Source organism: Leuciscus leuciscus (assembly GCF_965113295.1).
Source record: "Leuciscus leuciscus genome assembly, chromosome: 16".
Taxonomy (NCBI): Eukaryota; Metazoa; Chordata; class Actinopteri; order Cypriniformes; family Leuciscidae; genus Leuciscus; species Leuciscus leuciscus.
In genome coordinates, this window is record NC_138740.1 from 365433 (window position 1) to 388148 (window position 22716).

General features: G+C 40.6%; 2 protein-coding genes across 2 annotated transcripts in view; one reads left to right on the plus strand and one right to left on the minus strand.

The window, feature by feature from the left end:
- Positions 1-22716, minus strand: part of LOC309476837 (uncharacterized protein) — a gene marked incomplete at its 3' end in the record, with an annotated part of 180910 nt that overhangs the window by 76713 nt on the left and 81481 nt on the right. The gene's annotated exons all lie outside the window — the stretch shown is intronic.
- slc22a5 (solute carrier family 22 member 5) overlaps positions 1-22716 on the plus strand; it is a 49894-nt gene that overhangs the window by 22992 nt on the left and 4186 nt on the right. Inside the window, exon 7 of the mRNA XM_082141320.1 lies at positions 5029-5243. Within this exon, the coding sequence (XP_081997446.1) occupies positions 5029-5243 (215 nt within the window). The remainder of the gene's footprint in view (positions 1-5028; positions 5244-22716) is intronic.

The following is a 22716-nucleotide window of genomic DNA, read 5'->3' on the forward strand; positions in this document are numbered from 1 at the left end:
ATTGCCGTAAAGCAATTTGTGTTTCGCGCTCGTTCTCGTTCTAGTTCTCGCTTATCACGAGACTTCCAATTTCTAACTTGCCGGGACGGTAGTGTTGCAAGTTGCAAGGTTGGTTTTCCGCCTGGGAACGCTGGGGGGAGCGGGGAAAGTCACCAATATCACCAGAACAGGTTGTTTAACCATCCAAATGATTTCTAGACAGTTTTATTAAGTTAAAAAAGTTACCAAGTTCTCCTTTAAAGGGATCGTTCACCCAAAAAAGTAGTTTCTCTCATCATTTTCTCAGCCTAATGACTTTCTTTCTTAAAGCCACACCGTGGACTTTGTGACCTAAAGAGGACCCTGTTTTGGGAGAGGACTCTGAAGATTCTTCAAGCGGTGAAGACAATGACTGACAATAAAACGAACATCGGCATAAATGTGGATATATAATGTAATATTTACTGCGAAGTCTGGAAATCGTGTAACAAAACTGATATAAGTCACAACATAGCCTACTGCCGTTATTTGTAGGCTTCAGTTTCTTTGTCCTTTTACACATTCATATATGTGTGTATTATTATTAGTGGCTAATATGATTTTAGATACAAACATGTATGTATTATTAGAGGCTTATATGATTTTAGATTCAAATTCATAGGTTACTACAGGAAAAACACAAATAAAACGATGTAAGTCCGATCTAAAGATAAAATGACTCCAAAACAAGCACAATAACAACTTAGTTTTAGGTACAAAACGTCTATAACCTACTCCCGCCGATCGACTGTCCTGACCTGCACAGTTTATCTCCAACCCTAATCAAACACACCTGAAGCAACCAATTAACGTATTCAGGATCGCTTGAAAATTAAAGACATGTGTGTTTGATTGGAGATGAACTGTGCAGGACAGACGATCGGCAGGAGCAGGGTTGTGCACCCCTGGTCTATGCGACTTACCTGATCAGACATTATTTTCTGTTCACTTTTTGTGAAATTAATTTATTAAGTGGATGTCTTCTAGGCTTTTGCGACAGTGCTGCGGCGCTTGTGGCGCTAGACGTGAAAGTTACAGGTCTAGCGCCCCTAGCGCCCGCAAAAGTTCCGCGGTGTGGCTTTAAGATAAACACAAACAAAGATTTTTAAGGAAATTATTAGTCTTTGTTTGTGTTTGTCTGAGGAAAGAAAGAGAGTGAGGGTGAGCCAATAATAATAATGTCATTTTTGGGTGAACGATCCCTTTAACTTTCCCTTTTATTTTTCAGAAATAACCATGAAATAAAAAAAAATAAAGCTTTTATAACATTGGATGTTTCTACCTATCAGAGAACATTCAGAAATAATGGTTTACATTCATACACAACATACATGGTAAACATTCTCAGAACATTCTCAGACTGGAAGATGGCGCCGGTGTAACGTTACTTGGCACGCCGTCTCTCGCTTTGCGAGTTTGTCCTCGTTTTGTTCGTGATTATGTTTTTCTATGTGATAAACTCCTCTGCTTTGATCATCTATGACCGGCAAATGCTTTTGGATATTAAATTATCAATGGACGGAGCAAGCGTTTGTGCGCAGAAAGGATTTGGCTTTGATTACTTGCCACCGCTCGTTCCCGTTCCACCTGTGCCGACCGCTGTGCGCTTACAGACGTCGCAGGAGACGCGGACGGAGAGGTGGCTTTGCGGTGAAGTTGAAGGCGAGTTTTACTTCCTCTAATGCGACCCACTCTCGTTTCCTCAAACTACCATTTGAACGGGAAGAAAGGTGGTCTCTCACCGGGCGCCCTTCTGAATCTTCGTATAAATGGATTTTACCGGTGCGTCCATGCGACGGAGGTCACGGAGCCATATCATCATGCTATCGGATCCCTCGGGTTTGCAGACGGAAGGCGAACCAGCAGAATCTCCGACAAGTTCGCTGCGAATCAACCCTAGAGGAGGTATCTACTGAATTAACATTGGCAGTGATGTGCGTTCGTTATCAAATAAGACATTTATTTTAAATAACTTTTTTACTGAACGCAACTTAGACTTTTTATTATTGTCTGAGACGTGGCTAATTCCTGACGATTTAAGCCCATTCACGGATCTGTTACCTCAGGACTGTGGCTTCTTAATACTCCACGCACAGATAATAGCTGACACGAGAAACTATTCTTAAAAATAGATGCCAGGCCTCCACCACGACTTAAGTCTTAAAAATATTAAGACTTAAGTCGTGGTTGAGCTCTCCACCACGACTTAACTATTCTTAAAAATAGATGCCAGGCCTCCACCACGACTTAAGTCGTGGTGGAGGCCTGGCATCTATTTTTAAGAATAGTTTCTCGTGTCAGCTATTATCTGCCGGCACTTTAAGGTTTGAACTGCAGTTGTTTCTGACTAATCAAGTTGCATGTGCTGTAATATATCGACCGCCTGCATACAAGGATTTTATTTGTGAGTTTACTGATTTTTTAAGTGAAATTGTACTGAAATATGATAAATTGTTACTAGTGGGTGATTTTAACATACATGTGTGTTGTCCTACAAAGCCACTGGTAAGAGATTTTTTGAATGTAATCGATTCTTTCAATCTTATACAACACGTGCACAAACCCACTCATGCTCAAGGTCATATTTTAGACCTAGTTTTGACTTATGGTGATGTTGAAATATCAGATCAAGCTTTCTCTGACCATAAGTCAATTATCTTTAAGATGTTGACACCACGTAAAGTTGAAAAACCTAGAGCTCAAAGCCAACTACGACGGGCTTTAAATGCTGGAGCAATAGAGCAATTTAAAGATAATTTTTTTTATTTTATGGATAGTTTTTCTCTTAATGTGGACTCCTCACTTGAGGTGCTATATTCTGTTTGTTTATCCCTCTTGGACTCAGTAGCCCCACTTCATGTCAAAAAGTGCAAATTTAGATCAGAGCCCTGGCTGAATGATGTGACTCGTGGGTTGAGGATAACCTGTAGAAAATTTGAACGAAAATGGAAAAAAGATAAGTTACAGGTATCTTTTCAAATGCTACGGGAGTCTCAAGATAACTATCAGAATACCGTACAGATGGCTAAGAGGAATTACTTTGCTGAAGTAATTACAAATAATAGTAGTAAGCCGCAAATTTTATTCAATATAGTAAATTCTGTTTTTAATCCAAAATCAGATGTGCTACTCCATCTGCCACCCATTACTTGTGAGACTTTTTTGGATTATTTTATCCGAAAGATCTCTGACATTAAAACCACAATCAAACCTAGTTTGTTTGATCCTTCGGTTGTTCGGCCACCATTTGTTACACTTGACCATTTTGAAATGATCTCTTTGCAGTCACTAGCTGAGGTAATCAAACAGTCAAAAATAACTGACTGTTCATTAGACATTATTCCAGCTAAATTGATAAAGGAAGCATTTGATGTTCTTGGCCATAGTATTTTAGTCATTATAAATAATAGTCTTTTAACTGGAGTTGTTCCTAAACATTTTAAATACGCTCTTGTCCAGCCCCTTTTGAAAAAAACTCATTTGGACCCTGCTGTTGTATCTAACTACCGGCCAATCTCGAAGTTACCTTTTTTGTCCAAGGTTTTGGAGAAGGTCATTTTGAATCAAATAAATAGCTTTTTGATTCAGAACGATATCTTTGAAGTTTTTCAGTCAGGTTTTAGGGCTTTTCACAGTACTGAGTCTGCTTTGATTAGGGTTTTAAATGACTTACTGACTGCAGTCGACTCAGGGTCTTCAGCAGTTCTTATTTTATTAGACCTTAGCGCTGCGTTTGATGCTATTGACCACGCCATTTTACTCTCACGTTTAGAAAATGTAGTAGGAATTCAAGGTACAGCGCTTGCATGGTTTAAGTCTTTTCTTCTAAATAGAACCTTTTCGGTAAATATTGGTCGAGATAGTTCACAACCTGCCTCTCTGCTTAGTGGGGTTCCACAGGGGTCCATTCTTGGCCTAATCTTGTTTTCCTTGTATTTGTTACCCCTTGGGTCAATTTTTAGCAAGCATGGAATACCCTTTCACTTTTATGCAGATGATATGCAAATTTATCTCCCTCTGAAAAAAAAACAGCAGGAACCAAATAGAGTTGTTGCGAAATTGTATAGCCTACATGACATTAAGTCATGGTTATCTTTACATTTTTTAAAACTAAATGAAGAGAAAACTGAAGTTGTGTGGTTTGGAGTTCCAAATAATCTTGATGATTTGGGTGATTTAGCCCACTTTTGTAAGCCATTAGTCCGAAATTTAGGTGTTCTTTTCGACAGTGATCTCAGGTTTGAGAGACAGATTTATTCTGTCGTTAAGTCTTGTTTCTATCATCTGAAATTAATAGCGAAAGTGAAACCATTTCTGTCCACTCGTGATCTTGAAAAGCTCATTCATGCATTTATATTTACAAGACTAGATTATTGCAATGCAATATATGTCGGCATAAATAAAACACTGATTGATCGCTTACAATTAGTTCAAAACGCCGCTGCAAGACTTTTGACGGGTACTCGTAAGCGAGACCACATTACCCCAGTATTGAGCTCTTTAAATTGGTTACCAATTGACTACAGAATAAATCTTAAAATTTTAATTTTTGTTTATAAATCACTGCATGGTATGGCTCCATTGTACCTGGTAAATCTTATTAAGAAATACGAACCAAAACGGTCCTTGAGGTCAGCTGACCAGCTGGTTTTAACGACTCCAAGAACAAAGCGGAGAAGTGGAGATCGAGCTTTTGTAGCGATAGCTCCAAAACTCTGGAATGATCTACCCCTTTCTATCAGATTGGAACGTACATTTACTGTTTTTAAACATAAGCTTAAAGAATACCTCCTAGCTCTAGCATTCAATGGGGCATAGTAGTTGCATTTGTAGGTTTATCAAACTGAGGGGTTTATTTTATCTCATTGTGATTTTTATGTGGTGTTAATGATGTATGTTGTTATGATTGTTTATGTGTTTGTACAGCACTTTGTTCAATGACAAGTTGTGTAAAAGTGCTTAATAAATAAAAGAAAGAAAGAACATATTTTTGTTGTCCTTTTCTGATAGGATGGCCATCAACATTGGATACTTCGGCTTGTCCTTGAACACGGCTAACCTCAGCGGCGACCCATTCCTCAACTGCTTCTTGTCTGCGGTGACGGAGGTGCCGGCGTATATCGTGTCCACGTTCCTCCTGAAGAGCTGTCCTCGCAGACCCGTGCTCTCAGCTTTCCTCATTATAGGAGGAGGATTCCTGCTCCTGCTCCAGATGATCCCCGACAGTAAGAGCTCACAACACACACACACACAACACACACACACACAATACAACACAACTCAACACAACACACACAACACAACACAGCAGACCCGTGCTCTCAGCTTTCCTCATTATAGGAGGAGGATTCCTGCTCCAGATGATCCCCGACAGTAAGAGCTCACAACACACAACACACAACACAACTCAACACAACACAACTCAACACAACTCAACTCAACTCAACACACACAACACAGCAGACCCGTGCTCTCAGCTTTCCTCATTATAGGAGGAGGATTCCTGCTCCTGCTCCAGATGATCCCCGACAGTAAGAGCTCACAACACACACACACACACACACACAACACAACACAACTCAACACAACACACACAACACAACACACCCGTGCTCTCAGCTTTCCTCATTATAGGAGGAGGATTCCTGCTCCTGCTCCAGATGATCCCCGACAGTAAGAGCTCACAACACACACACACACACACACACACACACAACACAACACAACTCAACACAACACACACAACACAACACACCCGTGCTCTCAGCTTTCCTCATTATAGGAGGAGGATTCCTGCTCCTGCTCCAGATGATCCCCGACAGTAAGAGCTCACAACACAACACACACAACACAACACAACACACACAACACAACACAGCAGACCCGTGCTCTCAGCTTTCCTCATTATAGGAGGAGGATTCCTGCTCCAGATGATCCCCGACAGTAAGAGCTCACAACACACACACAACTCAACTCAACTCAAGTCAAGTCAAGTTTATTTGTATAGCGCTTTTCACAATACAGATTGTATCAAAGCAGCTTCACAGTATTAAATCAAAATAATACAACAAAGTTTGTTTCAACTTAAGAGGAATTTATTGATTGATAAAATTAAATTAAATATCCCCAAAATATCCCCAACTGAGCAAGCCAAAGGCAACAGTGGCAAGGAACCGAAAAACTCCATCAAGTGACCTAATGGTGTCCTAAAACTCCATCAGGTGACCTAATGGAGAAAAAAAACCTTGGGAGAACCCAGGCTCAGTCGGGGGCCAGTTCTCCTCTGGCATTTATGAGCTAGAGGCCGGATTGTAGTTTGAACTGTAGGATTATATGAATGCCTGGCTGAAGAGATGCGACTTTAATCTAGTTTTAAACTGGGAGAGCGAGTCTGAGCAACGAACAGTATCAGGAAGACTATTCCAGAGTTTTGGAGCCAAATGTGAAAATGCTCTCCCTCCTTTGGAGGTTCTGGATATCCTAGGTATGACCAAAAGCCTTGAATTTAGGCAAGGCAAGTTTATTTATGTAGCACATTTCATACACAATGGCAATTCAAAGTGCTTTACATAGAAGAAATTAAAATAATAAAAAGAAATAAGAATAATTAAAACAGTTTATTTATTAAAACAGCGGCACAGTGCTCATTCAGTAAATGCATAGCTAAACAGAAGTGTTTTGAGTCTGGATTTGAATGTGACCACTGTAGGAGCACATCTGATCTCTTCTGGAAGCTGGTTCCAGCTGCGGCTGGCATAATAGCTAAAAGCAGACTCACCATGTTTAGAGTGAACCCTTGGTATTTCTAGCTGATATGATCCTAATGATCTGAGTGATCTGTTGGGTTTATATTCAGTGAGCATATCTGCAATGTATTGAGGTCCTAGGCCATTGAATGATTTATATACCAGTAATAATACTTTGAAATCAATCCTAAATCTAACTGGGAGCCAGTGTAAAGACCTGAGGACTGGTGTGATATGTTCATATTTTCTGGTTCTGCTCAGAATCCTAGCGGCAGCGTTCTGTATGAGCTGCAACTGTCTTATGGTCTTTTTGGGAAGGCCAGTGAGGAGGCCATTACAATAATCCACCCTGCTGGTGATGAAAGCATGCACAAGTTTCTCTAAGTCTTGTCTGGAAACAAAGCATCTAATTCTTGCAATATTTTTTAGATGATAGTATGCTGATTTAGTTATTGCTTTGACATTACTACTGAAACTAAGGTCTGACTCTAGTGTCACACCAAGATTCCTGACTTGATTTTTAGTTGTTTGACCCCTAGAGTGAAGGTATGCGTTTACCTTGAGAACTTCATCTTTGTTTCCAAATGCAATGACTTCAGTTTTATCTTTGTTTAACTGAAGAAAGTTTTGGCACATCCAACTGTTGACTTCATCAATGCATTCGCACAGGGAGTCAATGGGGCTGTAATCGTTAGGCGATAGGGCTAAGTACAGCTGTGTGTCGTCTGCATAGCTGTGGTAAGCAATTTGGTTGTTTCTCATTATTTGGCTTATTGGGAGCATATACAGGTTGAACAGGAGTGGCGCAAGAATTGAGCCTTGAGGGACTCCGCATGTCATGGATGTCCACTCAGACTTATGGTCTCCTATACTCACATAATAACCTCTCCCATCTAAGTATGACCTGAACCATTTTAGGACTATCCCAGAAAGCCCCACCCAGTTTTCCAGCCTGTCAAGAAGTATGTTATGATCGACAGTGTCAAATGCAGCACTGAGGTCGAGTAGTACCAGCACTGATAATTTGCCTGAATCAGTATTTAAGCGAATATCGTTTATTATCTTTATGAGCGCTGTCTCTGTGCTGTGGTGCGGTCGGAAACCAGATTGAAAATTGTCAAAGTATCCATTCGAGCTTAAGAATTTGTTCAGCTGATTGAAGATAACTTTTTCAATGATCTTGCCTATGAAAGGAAGATTTGAGATCGGTCTATAGTTGCTTAATATGGTCTTATCCAGATTGCTCTTTTTCAGTTTGGAAAACTCCCAGAGAGAAGTGAGGCATTTACCACTTCTAGAAGATCTGCTTCTAAACTGTTTAACACACTTTTGAAAAAAGATGTGGGAAGTGTGTCAAGAGCGCATGTTGATGTTTTAAGGTGCTGTACGGTTTCTACCAAAATTTTGCTATCAATTTTTTTGAAATCAGACAAAGTTACTACTTTTTCAGGTGGTCTGATCTGTCTGACCCCAGCGCAACTCAAGGATGTGCTGATCACCTTTCTGATATTATTGATTTTGTCAGAGAAGAAAGAAGCAAACTCACTGCACTTGCTGTTTGAGAGCATTTCACTGGGAATCTGGCTTGGGGGGTTTGTCAGTCTCTCTACAGTAGCAAAAAGAGTGCGTGTGTTGTTTAAATTGCAGTTTATAATATTTAAGAAGAAAGTCTGTCGAGCTTTGCCTAGTTCCATATTGAAAGCATGAAGGCTGTCTTTGTAGATGTTATAATGGACTACAAGCTTTGTCTTCCGCCACATGCGCTCTGCTTTTCTGCATTGTCTTTTCATATTTTGCACTGCTGTTGAGTTTCTCCAAGGTGCTTTTTGTCTGCCACTCTTCTTCCTGACTTTCACAGGAGCAATATCATCAATTGCACTTTTAACTTTTGAGTTAAAAGAATCAAGGAGAAAATCAACAGAGTCAGCAGATATGCTTGGTGTTAAGGATATAGCCTTCATAAATAGTACACTAGTGTTCTCATTTAAGCATCTCTTCTTGACAGACACAGATCTAGCTTCAGTGGCAGGAGAGATCAATATATCAAAGAAAATACAGAAATGATCAGACAGTGCTACATCCTTAATAACAATCGATGAGATGTTTAGACCCTTACTGATAAGTAAATCTAGAGTGTGTCCATGATTGTGTGTGGGTCCATGTACATGCTGAGTCAGATCAAAAGTTTTTAAAACAGTTTTGATTTCTTTTGCCATATTGTTTTCTGCATTATCTATGTGAATGTTAAAATCTCCAGCAATGGCAAAAAAGTCAAACTCTGAGGTAATTGTTGATAACAGTTCTGTAAATTCCTCAGCAAAGGCTGGAGAGTATTTTGGAGGCCTGTAAATAATGATAAGTAAAATGCGTGGAGCACCTTTTAATACAATACCCAGATATTCGAAAGACGTGTAGTTCCCAAATGATATTTGCTTACATTGATAGATATCTTTAAAAAGAGCAGCTAGACCCCCACCTCTCTTAACAGCTCTGCAGACACTCATAAAAGTAAAGTTAGGAGGGGATGTTTCATTGAGGATTGTTGCACTGCAGCTGTCTTCTAGCCAGGTTTCATTTAGAAGCATAAAATCCAGGTTGTTTGTGGTTAAGTCATTGACTAGAAGTGATTTATTTTTAAGTGAGCGGATGTTTAAAATTGCTAACTTAACAGTCTTACCTTTTTTCCCTACACCAATCTTAGTTAGACGTGCAACAGGCACCAGATTAGTTGAGTTTGCTGTACGGCTATTGAAAGCCTTAGACTTTCTATCTTGTAATAGAACAGCGATAGAGAAAGATACAGGCACACTGGGTTCCCGCTTGTTCTGTAAACATATGAGAAAGTTACTGTTATCAAAGCGGGGACCCGACACACATCACTGAGATCATTTAGTGATCTTAAAGAGCGCGATGGATTATAGGGTGATAGAAGATCCGTTAAATAGACTGGAGCTAAGCCGTTTAGGGCTTTGTAAGTCAGTAGCAATATCTTATAATTAATACAGAGCTTTATAGGTAACCAATGTAGAGATGATAAAATCTGTGTTATATGATATTTTCTTGATCTCGTAAGAACTCTAGCGGCGGCATTTTGGACTAACTGTAGCTTGTTTATTGAGGATGCAGGACAACCAGCTAATAAAGCATTACAGTAATCCAGTCTCGAGGTCATGAATGCATGAACTAACTTTTCTGCATCAGAAACTGATAGCATATTACGTAGCTTAGCAATGTTTCTAAGGTGGAAAAAGGCTGTTTTTGTATCATATGAAATATGATTTTCAAAAGACAGGTTGCAATCGAGTATAACACCCAGGTCTTTTACTGTAGAGGATAAAGTAACAGGACATCCTATGATGTTAAAGTTGTATTGTGCGAGGTTTTGTGGGCGGTTTTTTGAACCGATAAGTATTACCTCTGTCTTGTCTGGATTTAATAAAAGAAAATTACGCGTCATCCAATCTTTTATATCTTTAACACACTCTGTCAATTTGGAAAATTTTGCGTTTTCATCCGGCCGTGATGAAATATATATTTGAGTGTCATCAGCATAACAATGGAAACTAATTCCATGTTTCCTTATAATATTTCCAAGTGGCATCATATATATGGAAAATAACAGAGGGCCTAATACAGATCCCTGCGGCACTCCATAGTTTACTGGAGTTATGATCGATTTTTCTCCATTTAAATAGACAAAATGGTAGCGGTCAGATAGGTATGATTTGAACCAGCTTAGTGCTTGTCCTTGAACACCAGTATAATTTTGTAGTCGATCTAAGAGTAACCCCTAATTTCCACCAGATGCGGAACGGCTGCGGAACGGCTCCGCTGCGTGACAGCTCCGTGTTCCGTCGTCCGTCAATACCCACCAGGTCCGGATTTGTTGCGCAACGGCTGCGGTCATGACTGACAGCTGACGTCACGAGGCCCCATGTAATCTCGCGAATTCTGGTCTGATCGCGCGATATGTAGTTTCTATAATAGGGTTGTGCCGATGGACGATATCATCGTCCATTGTGATGGCTGACCGACATCACGATGGTGAGCCACCATCGTGATGCCACGCCCCCACCCTGTGAGACCAGCCCAGTCTCACGGCAGTTCGTGTTCGTGTGTACACCAGTGGTTGGGAACCTGGCTCGCGAGCCACACCTGGCTCTTAGGCAAAAATCATGTGGCTCGCAAGGTCTCTCACCCTTTACCAACGAACGATAAAAAAATTAAGACGTGCGTGTTCAGTGCTGTTCGCGAGTGTCACGAGTCACCACAGCAATCAACTAACCGCTTACGTTTCTGTGGTAACCTAACAGTTACAGCTCCTGCACTGGGATTCAAGCAGCTGCTGCTTGTTTAAGGTGATGGCGAAAATCATTTTAGAACAGCAGCGAAAATGTAAAAGTAGGCTATATAAACTTTAATATATCCTTTTATTGAAACGGGTGCTTTACTGTTCAAAGAGACATTTCGAAACATCTCACCCGCTGGCCGCTGGTACTTTCACTTTTGCCGCAGAGACCCTTTATGTCCTATAAATGTGTCGTATTGTTGATAATCCGCGCAGATTTCAGTTGACGATTCTGTTTAAAGTTATTAATAATAAAACATGAATGAATGAGAAAGAAAAGAGCAGGATGTGCTTTATATTGAAAAGAAATATTAAAAGCGCGATAAGTCGCGAAAGAGACCTGAATTGTACTGACAGGATGCTGTGCGCGCGCTCCGAGCGCAACACGGACAAGCATAGTCTTTGTCTTCGGTTGCGAGCCTAAACGGCCAAATAAACATATAAATATTTCAAAATGCCAAGCCGAGTATTCCCGTGGCATAAACACAGTAGAAGTAGCTACTCTCTCTCTCTCTCTTCGTGATGGTCAGCGCGATTCCGTAGCACCCCCCCCCCCCCGACGATATCATCGTCCATCGCGATGTTTTACTGTAAACATCGTCAACTGCCAATTTAGGTGACATCGCCCAACCCTATTCTATAAACAGAACTACCAAACCAATCACTTCTGCAATAGTTTTCCACGCTGCATCCTTTTTAATGTTGTCCTTATAAAAAGGATGTGACGGGTCACAGATGATGGGTTGATTCTGTACCTCAATAATCAGCATTTCTTCATCCATCGTGTCAACGGGGTTAAAACTTCAACAAGCCTGTCTCCGCCCATTATGACGTTTTCAAGGTGTAGTGTAGGGAAATATGAGCGCGGTGTATTTTATTTTGAAAATTAAACGGATCTTTTATTTTGTTTCTGGCTGTTCTGTTTTGTCACTCGACTTCCTGTCCTGCGTACTCTGCCCTGTAGTGCTGCGGAGCGCTCCGGCATCCGGCAAAAATAGAAGCTCTGCGTATCTGCTACGGAGGGCTGCGGATTGCCGGAGTCGGAACGCAGCTGTATCGCATTCAGTGGAAATACACTCATTGACTTTAATGGAAACCTATTGACTCCGCCGCCGTGCCGGAGCCGTAACGCAGCCGGTGGAAATTGGGGGTAATGTGTGATCTATAGTATCGAACGCGGCACTAAGAGCAAGTAAAACTAGTATTGAGATACAGCCTTGGTCAGAAGCTAAAAGTAAATCATTTGTGATTTTAACGAGCGCAGTTTCAGTGCTATGATGCGGTCTGAATCCAGACTGAAACTTTTCATAGATATCATTTTGTTGCAAGAAAGAGCCCAGTTGAGCGGACACCACTTTTTCTAATATTTTAGACATAAATGGAAGATTTGAAATAAGCTGAATTATAAGGCGCGATTGAAGATTGAACGTTTACAATTGTGGTTCTGATGCTTTCTATTTTCTCAGTGAAGAAGTTCATGAAATCATTACTACTGAACTGTAACGGGATATTTTGTTCGGGTGATGTCTGTTTATTTGTTAGTCTAGCCACGATGTTAAATAAAAACCTTGGATTGTTTTGGTTGTTTTTTTCTATTAGTTTGCGGAGGTGCTCAGCCCTGGCCGCTTTTAGGGCCTTTTTATAACGTGACATACTGTCTTTCCACGCGATTCTAAAGACCTCTAAATTAGTTTGTTTCCATTTACGCTCTAAAATACGGGTTTCTCTCTTTAAAACATGCGTAGTATTGTTATACCATGGTGCTTTATTTTTCTCTCTGACCTTTTTTAATTTAATAGGTGCAACCACATCCAATGTTCTAGAGAGAATGGTGCTCATAGTGCTAGTTAGTTCTTCTAGTTCATCTGTTTGTTTGGGTTCAGGCAGCAGCTGAGACAGATTAGATAAGCAATTTGAGAAATGATCTATGGTGGATGGGAGGATTGTTCTGCCTGGTTGATAACGCGACGCCGCATGACATATTACAGCAGTACGTAATATGCAAGTTACCATGTAGTGATCAGTGACTTCATCACTTTGTGGAATGATATCTATATCGGTTGGATCGGTTCCATGTGATATAATTAAATCGAGTGTATGATTAAGACGATGTGTTGGTCCGGTGACGTTTTGCTTGACCCCAAATGAATTTAATAAATCTGTAAACGCAGCTCCTAACGCATCATTTGGATTATCTACGTGTATGTTAAAATCTCCAACAATTAATGCTTTATCGACATTGACTAATAGGTCTGAGAGAAAATCTGCAAACTCTTTTAGGAAATCAGCGTAAGGCCCTGGCGGTCTATATACGGTAGCCAAGGCTAGAGATAATAGGGATGTTTTTCTAACATCTAAGAGCGTAACATTTTTTATTTTTTATTTAATGTTTATTTGACAGGGACAAATGCATAGAACATTGCTTTATAAAAAATACAAAGTAGATGCCATGCATACAGGTTTATAGCCATGACTAATTTGCAACCCCTGTCCCTGGTTAGGCTTGTAAAATTAAAACAGAAATTACAGAGTATTGAATAAAAAATATAACTATTAAAATACATACAATAAATACATCCCATACATGAAATAAGATATGGGCTTAAATCGATGTAGAAATCACTATAAAACAAAATCTAGACACATTTAACAATACAAAAACACAAAAGTATGCATATGTCTGTGCATGCTAACATATGCAACTTTATGTTTATATGCATTTTGTTGTATCCTGCACAGTCAGTGTTCACAAAGTTGTTTCAGTTTTAGCCATTGCTTTAAATGTGTATTAAAAACCTTGAGTTCTGTCAGTGTTTTCATTTCTGATGGTAAGGCGTTCCACAATTTTATGCCTCTTACTGAAAATGATGTCTGACCAAATGTTGTTCTACGTTTTGCGGCTATACAGTTTCCACTTACTGTGCCTCTAGTTCTTATTCCACTCTTTTGTTTCGCTACTAGTTGACAGAATATTTCTGGTGCAAGGTTGTTCACACACTTAAAAAGTAGTTTTAGAAATGAATAATTTACAAAACTGTCAAAACTGAAAACATTATGCTTCCTTAGAATGAGGCAATGGTGCCATCTTACAGGTTTCTGGTCCATTACTTTTAATGCCTGTTTATATAATGACCTAACGGGTGTAATTGTTGTTTGATTGGCCTGACCCCAAACAGTAATGCAATACGATAGATGAGAAAATATCATAGAGTGCATAAACTGATGTGCTGCCTTAATGGGTATATATTGTCTTATTAATCGGAAGCAGTTTAAATTTGTCTTGACAGTTTTGCACAGTCTCTTTACATGACTATCAAACTTAAGATGAGAATCTAAAGTAACCCCTAAAAATTTAAATTCATGTACCTCATCTATCTCCTTCTCATCAATCTTTATTCTAAAATTTTCATTGACCTTTCTTTTTATTGAAAAGCACATAGAGACTGTCTTATCATAGTTCAGGGTCAGATGATTATTTCGGAGCCACTGTGATACACCATCCAGTTCTTTTGAAAGCATCTCAGCTGCAATCTGAGGGGTTTTTGCTGAGACATATATAATTGTGTCATCTGCATACATTTGGCATTTTACCCTTTTGCAACTGTCTGGAAGATCATTTATATATAAACTAAAAAGTAAAGGGCCTAAAATTGAACCTTGTGGAATTCCAGGGGTGGTAGTGGCGCAGTGGATAAGACACATGCCTTTGGTGTGAGAGACCCGGGTTCGAATCCACTGTGAGACACCAATGTGTCCCTGAGCAAGACACTTAACCCCTAGTTGCTCCAGAGGCGTGCGACCTCTGACATATATAGCAATTGTAAGTCGCTTTGTATAAAAGCGTCAGCTAAATGAATAAATGTAAATGTAAATGTAATTCCGATTCGGCAAGTTTGAATAGATGACTGGGTGGAATTTATTTTGACACACTGCTGCCTGTGTTCTAGATATGATCTAAACCAAGTTATTGCATCATGTGACAAGTTAAAATTTTCTAATTTATTTAAAAGAATTTCGTGGTTCACAGTATCAAAGGCTTTTTTCAAGTCCAGAAATACTGCTCCCACTACATTACCTTCATCTAATGACTGTTTTATCATTTCAGTGAGGTAACAGTTTGCCAACTCTGTTGAGTACCGTGGTCTAAACCCAAATTGCTTGGAATGTAGAAGATGATTACTTTCAAGATAATCAACCAGTTGTTTGGCAACTGTTTTTTCAAGAACCTTTGAGAGTGCAGGTAAAATTGAAATTGGTCTATAATTCGAGACCTGGTCAGATGCTCCAGACTTAAAGACTGGAGTTATAATAGCCGTTTTCCATTGCTGAGGGAATTAATTTGCTCTTATGGATAAATTTACTACATGTGTAACTGGCATTAAGAAGAGAGAACTGTGTTTTTTTATAAAAGCTGTATCCAAGCCAAAGTTATCCTTGGCCTTAGATTGCCGTAACTGTCTAAAAACTTCAGCAGTTTCACTCTGGTCTACCTCTTTAATACAAAAAGATGTTGTTTGGTCTCTCAATATGTGTTTTAATTGTACTGGTTGAAAATTGTCAGCCAATTCCTCAGCTGATTGGATAAAGAATCTATTAAATTGGTTTGCAATATCAGTCCTTTCATTACTGACGATTCCATCTATATTTAATTCCGCTATAAATTTTTGTTGTTTAGGCACTCGATTAGTTAAAATATTTAGGTGTTTCCAAAGTTCTGAACTTTTCCCTCCTGATTCAGCCATCAATTTCATAAAGTAGTTTATTTTTGCTTTGCGTAACTCCCTAACTACTTTATTTCTTAATCCTTTAAAAACAAATATATCTGTGCTAGTTTTTGTTAATAATGAATGTTTGAGCGCAAGGTCTCTTTTTTTCATCAGCTGGAAAATATCCTTATTCAGCCATGGTAAAACCCTTCTACGTTGTGAATACTTCAGTACCCGAGTATATTTCTGAATCACATCTGTTAGTGTTTTCATCATTGTAGTACAGCAGGTATCTAAATCATGAGTTTGCTTAACATTATTCCAATTTATGTTCTGCAGTTCATCTTCAAGTTGAGTTATTTTATTCTTTGGAATACCTGTAAGTTCTAATTTATGCCGAATATTACAGAAGGATTGTAGACGGTTTTTAGAGAGCTTTCTAACAATTAAAATCATATTGTGATCAGAAAGACCTGTGATTAAGTTGTACGTTTTACTCACTCGCTCAGTTCTATTTGTGAAGATCAAGTCAATAAGAGTTTTACTGCTTTTTGTTTATCTTGTCGGTTCTTTGATTATTTGGTGGAAATTATGTTTTGAGTAGATCATTTTTAACTTTTGCCTATTACTATTACTTGACCAATTTATGTTAAAATCTCCTTGGAAGATAGTCTCACAGCGACAATTTAAATGTTTAAGTAAGTCATCTAAATCCTTGTAAAATGAAACACCATGTGAGGGGGGATTGTATAAAGTGACAATATTAAACTTCATTTTTGTCGACAACACTACAGTGATGCCCACACATTCTAAAGGTGTGTCCAAATTAATTTGGACACATTTAAATGTTTCTTTGATATAAATCAACACCCCGCCACCCCTGCCAGTTAGTCTGTCTTTTCTAAAACAAATATAACCAGGTACATCAATCATGTGTGTTGGAGTATTGCTGTTTAGCCAGGATTCACTTAAACACAGATAATCCAAATTGGAGTCTGTCAGTAAATGATGAATCTGTTTTAGTCTTTGAATCCCATATAACCTTTGCATGATTCACAGTCTGAAAGAATCTAAATTGTCTTTGTTTACATACCGCATGACCAGTAACCCTGATGGTAACTACACTGCTGCAGTTACTAGGCCCGGAGTTGGGCCTGTAGTCTGGCCCGGTGGTAGCTGGGCTGCTGCTGCTGAGGCCTGAGCCTGGCCTGGTAGTAGCTGGACTGCTGCTGCTGAGGCCTGAGCCTGGCCTGGTGGTAGCTGGACTGCTGCTGCTGAGGCCTGAGCCTGGCCTGGTGATAGCTGGACTGCTGCTGCTGAGGCCTGAGCCTGGCCTGGTGGTAGCTGGACTGCTGCTGCTGAGGCCTGAGCCTGGCCTGGTGGTAGCTGGACTGCTACTGCTGAGGCCTGAGCCTGGCCTGGTGGTAGCTGGACTGCTGCTGCTGAGGCCTAAGCCTGGCCTGGTGGTAGCTGGACTGCTGCTGCTGAGGCCTGAGCCTGGCCTGGTAGTAGCTGGGCTGCTGCTGCTGAGGCCTGAGCCTGGCCTGGTAGTAGCTGGACTGCTGCTGCTGAGGCCTGAGCCTGGCCTGGTGGTAGCTGGACTGCTGCTGCTGAGGCCTGAGCCTGGCCTGGTGGTAGCTGGACTGCTGCTGCTGAGGCCTGAGCCTGTCCTGGTGGTAGCTGGACTGCTACTGCTGAGGCCTGAGCCTGGCCTGGTGGTAGCTGGACTGCTGCTGCTGAGGCCTGAGCCTGGCCTGGTAGTAGCTGGACTGCTGCTGCTGAGGCTTGAGCCTGGCCTGGTGGTAGCTAGGCTATTGCTACTACTGTTGCGGAGGCCTGGCCCAGTGGTAGCTTGGCTACTGCTGCTGATGCTAAGGCCTAAGCCTGGCTCAATGGTAACTGGACTGCTGCCATTGAGACCTGAGCCTGGCCTGGTGGTCGCTGTTCTGCCGCTGCTGAAACCTGGGCCTGGCCTGATGGTTGCAGACAGTTTGCTTCTTTCATCCACTAGTTCATGTTCATGTTGGTGAAGAGTAAGACCATTAATACACCTTTGCTGTTTAGTAGCCATCAGTCCCAGAGGGAATATATCTGTTGGTTCCTTTCTTCCAGTTGAATCATTCCAAACCAGCACTGCTTTCTGAAGACAGTGTTTGGACAAATCACTGTTTAGATCTGGGTTAAGATTTACAGATGGGCCAGGATTTAATTGTATATCCCCACTTAGTAGCAGCAAAACTAGTAGAATCTTGTAATCATGCCATTTACTTCTTTTTGTGAATTGTTTTCTGTCTTTAGTAGCAATTCCAGTATAATGATCTTTCTGCCAGAAAATAGAATAAGCAATATACTGTCCATGTCCAAAAAAAATGTGTCTTGATATATCATTAAAAGGTACATGATGTGCAGGAACAACTGATTGATTTCTAGCCAAAGAAAGGCCTTGAGCTGATGGAACAAGCAGGAACCACATACAAAGCAGCATTGTCCAAATACATCCATTTTCTCTGTACCTTTTGGTTGATTCTCGTCTTTGATGCATGCATTTCTTTGAATTGAGGTATCTTTGTTGAAAAGCATCGGCTAAAACTGTTACAATCTGACGTAAAATGCTGAATAAAAGGATAGGTGTGGAGCCTAAAAAACCACACCTGTCCTCAGCGGCCATCTTGGAAAACATTTTACATTTAGTACAAGTACTTCAAATGAAATAAACGTATAACCCGTTTTCTGAGTAACATTTAGAATATCTCTATAAATGGTTGCAACACCTCCGCCACGACCAATCAGACGGGGCTCATGCTTATAACAGTATCCAGGAGGAGTAGACTCATTAATACCGAAATAATCATTTGGTTTAAGCCAGGTTTCAGTAAGGCAAAGTATATCGAAGCTATTATCTGTGACTATTTCATTTACAATAACTGCCTTAGGTGTGAGTGATCTAATGTTTAGAAGACCTAGCTTTAGAAATAGTTTTTGTTTACTAATAGCAACATTTTCTGTTTTAATAACAATTAGATTTTTCCTAGATCCTGCAGTAGATTTATTATTTGATCTCACTAAACGAGGAATAGACACGGTTTCTATGCAATGTTCTACACTAGTATTTATATCAGTTAAATTGGTGCAGCAGAGACTATGATTTGGACTTTTGGTTACTAGTCAAAGGGTATTTAACATTTTGGAGATGTTATCTGACAGAAGATCCGCTCCGAATCTGCTTGGGTGTAAGCCATCAGCACGGAAAAGCCTAGGACGCTCCCAAAACAGATTCCAATTATTTACAAAGAGCAGTTTCTGCTCATTGCACCATGACATTAACCATTCATTTAGCGCAAATAATCTGCTGAACTTTTCATGCCCTAGTCGGTACGTGGGAAGCGGTCCTGACACAATGATCGTTGTTTCAGGCGATGTGCTGCGTACCGTATCGATCAGATTCCTGAAGTCTTTCTTCAGAATCTCCGTCTGGCGCAGCCTGATGTCGTTCACTCCCGCGTGCAGGACCACAGTTCCGACGCGCTCGTCACCGTTCAGGATCTCGGGAACGCGAGCAGCGATTTCAGAAACACGAGCACCAGGAAAGCAGTGACTGTGCACCTTACTTTTACCTAACGTAGCGTGTACGTGCCGAACGATGGAATCGCCGATGATCACAGCATCGCGTTCTGTTTCGCGTAGAGGGGAGAAGCGGTTTTGTGTGGATAACTCGAAAACCGGGAAGGTCGGAGAGAGTCTTGGTCTAAACCTGACTCACGTCTTCCGCTGCGGAACCACCCAGGCTTCGTGGTGGCGTGTTGGAGCCGGAGTGAACGAGACCATGGCTGATCGCGACCGATGCTGAGGAACGCACGGAGTAGACGCGGTCGGAGTCAGCGGGTTAGTAACGTTAAACACTGATTTGTGTGCATCGGCGCGTGATGTTTCAAGAGCCAAACACCGGTCTCTCAGCTCGGCCTGTCTCAATAAAAGGTCGTGGATCTGTTTCTCAACAGCTTCCAGCTCAGACTGCAGTGCGTGAAGCTCAAATGTGTCCTCACCTGCACCAAAAGGTAGACTACTTACATCTGATATATTCACCATTTTAACAGATGGACAGTGAGTTAGCAACGAAGCTACCAGTGATGCCATCAATATTAATACTAATTTATGACTGAAGTCTTGGATATAATCCGTTTATTTTTTAATTTTTTAATTTTTTTTAGTGGTAGGGGTGTAGAGTAAACGCACGATAGGCAAAAAATGTTTGTAAGTGAGTGTGGAGAAGACGCGTTCAGCCGTGATCCACGGACGTACCTTTAAGAGTATCCAGCGTTGGATCACTAATAGGCTTGAGACGCGTCTGCTCAACAGTCCGCGTTGTAACTATGAGGTTTGAGCAGTAACGTTAGTGCTTCTCAGTGAGGAAAAGTAGAAAATGTTCGTTGTAAGCGAGTTTAAAGAGAAAAATCAAGAATTATAAATCAAATCGATAGAGCTCCAAAAACAACAACGCATTCAGACGCGACGCATGATAATAACAGGACAAGACATTACTCACCGTGTTTGTTGAGTGTTTCTTACTCACCTGAGCTTTTATGAACTCAAAGGCGCGAGCGCGCGAGAGAAAATAAATAAATAAAAATAGCTGCGCGCACGGGTGGCGCGTTAACAGGCTAGCGAATTACTAGCGTGTTGTGCTAGTAGTAACGGAAGCTAGCGATGTCAGGTAATCTGAGATGTTGGGTAAGCTGTATTTAGTAGTAGTATAAACAACTAGAAATTGTAGTAAATGATGGTTCAAAACAAGGAAATACGAGGCTAAGACGGAGCTTACAGCACCGAAGCAGACACACTCACAGCAGGCAGCGAGGCAGACTGTGTGTGATATTCCCTGAGAATCAACACAACACAACACAACAGACCCGTGCTCTCAGCTTTCCTCATTATAGGAGGAGGATTCCTGCTCCTGCTCCAGATGATCCCTGACAGTAAGAGCTCACAACACACACACACACACACACACACACACACACACACACACACACACACACACACACACACACACACACCTCAACTCAACTCAACACAACACAACACAACACACACAACACAGCAGACCCGTGCTCTCAGCTTTCCTCATTATAGGAGGAGGATTCCTGCTCCTGCCCCAGATGATCCCCGACAGTAAGAGCTCACAACACAACACAACACAACACAACACAACACAACACAACACAACACAACACAACACAACACAACACAACACACAACACAACACAACACAACACAACACAACACAACACACAACACAACACAGCAGACCCGTGCTCTCAGCTTTTCTCATTATAGGAGGAGGATTCCTGCTCCTGCTCCAGATGATCCCTGACAGTAAGAGCTCACAACACACACACACACACACACAACTCAACACAACTCAACACAACTCAACTCAACTCAACTCAACTCAACTCAACACAACTCAACTCAACTAGGGCTGTACTGTCCCAGTCGATTAGTCGATTAATTGGTCGATACATTCTGGTTCGACCAAAATTCTGATTGGTCGATTTTTTGCCGCGTTCATTTCATCAGTTTTGCTGCGTTTATTTCATCAGTTTTGCCGCGCTGAGGCGCGCTCATTTCATCAGGTGGAAAGCACTAACTGCTAATGGGGGTGTTTTCAGAGTACCCTTGTTTCACTGTAACGGTCTGTCTTTAGAACACCCCCCTTGTTTTCACCTTTTTTGGATTAGCCCAACCCAAGAGAGAGCGATAACTATAGAAGGTTTAATTGATGCTGAATATTATTTATTTAACTATAGAAGGTTTAATTGATGCTGAATATTATTTATTTAATTGTGAGAGCGTTTAATAGTCAGTCCTCTTCTAACATGTCAACAACAAAGAAATCGACAGTGTGGCAGCATTTTGTTAAAATTGATAACAGGAAAAAGGTCGAATGCAAAGTTTTCCACAGCTCGACGACAAACATGACATATCATCTAAAAGTGGTAAGCTCACTTGTCTGCGTTAGCTTGCCCTGTCTGTTTTGAGTAGGCTATATGAACATATCAGAATTTGCATATTTCAATGTTTTAGTGTTATAACCTAACTTTTTTATGTTTTATTTGGAGCCTAATGCGCAATTGCGCTGTGCTGTTGGTTGTGTTAGTTTTGAGCCTAGGATGCTTTATTTTTCAGTTATGCACTTTATTTCGTTTCTGCTCTTGGTTTGTTTAATAAATATTCTTTTTTTATTAAAGTGGACGTGCCTTTTGTGTTTATTAAGAGTAAAAGCTTTAAGTTAATAGTCTATTCGTGTCTCAGCTGCGAAGCTGAGCTCATGTTCAGCCTCGCTCGGTGCGAGGACATGCACGGTGAAATGATAGTGTCTGACAGTTATAACTTATTATTATAACATATGACAAAAATAATTGTCTAAATTATGTTGCATATTCCTCAACAATTCTTGTGATGATATCACTAGTTGACAACATAGTACTGTTTTCGGAAAGCATAAGCTATGATATTGCGCAGGTGCACGTGATGCAACGCTGTCAGAGCCGACAGACTTGAGTGTCAGACTCATTTCAGTGCAAAATAATTAGGTCAAAAACGATTTAATATACTGCAAATAGCCTACTAGTTTTTTATGTTTATTTATAATTCATTTAGGCGGACAACAAGGCTACCAAGTACTGCGCACAGTGCGCATCTAATTAACTTAACGTTTTTTTTTTTTTCTACCGTCATTTTTAGTCGATTTTAGTCGATTTTTAGTCGAAAATTTCAGAACTTCAGTCGACCAAGATTTTCTTTGGTTGAGTACAGCCCTAAACTCAACACAGCAGACCCGTGCTCTCAGCTTTCCTCATTATAGGAGGAGGATTCCTGCTCCTGCTCCAGATGATCC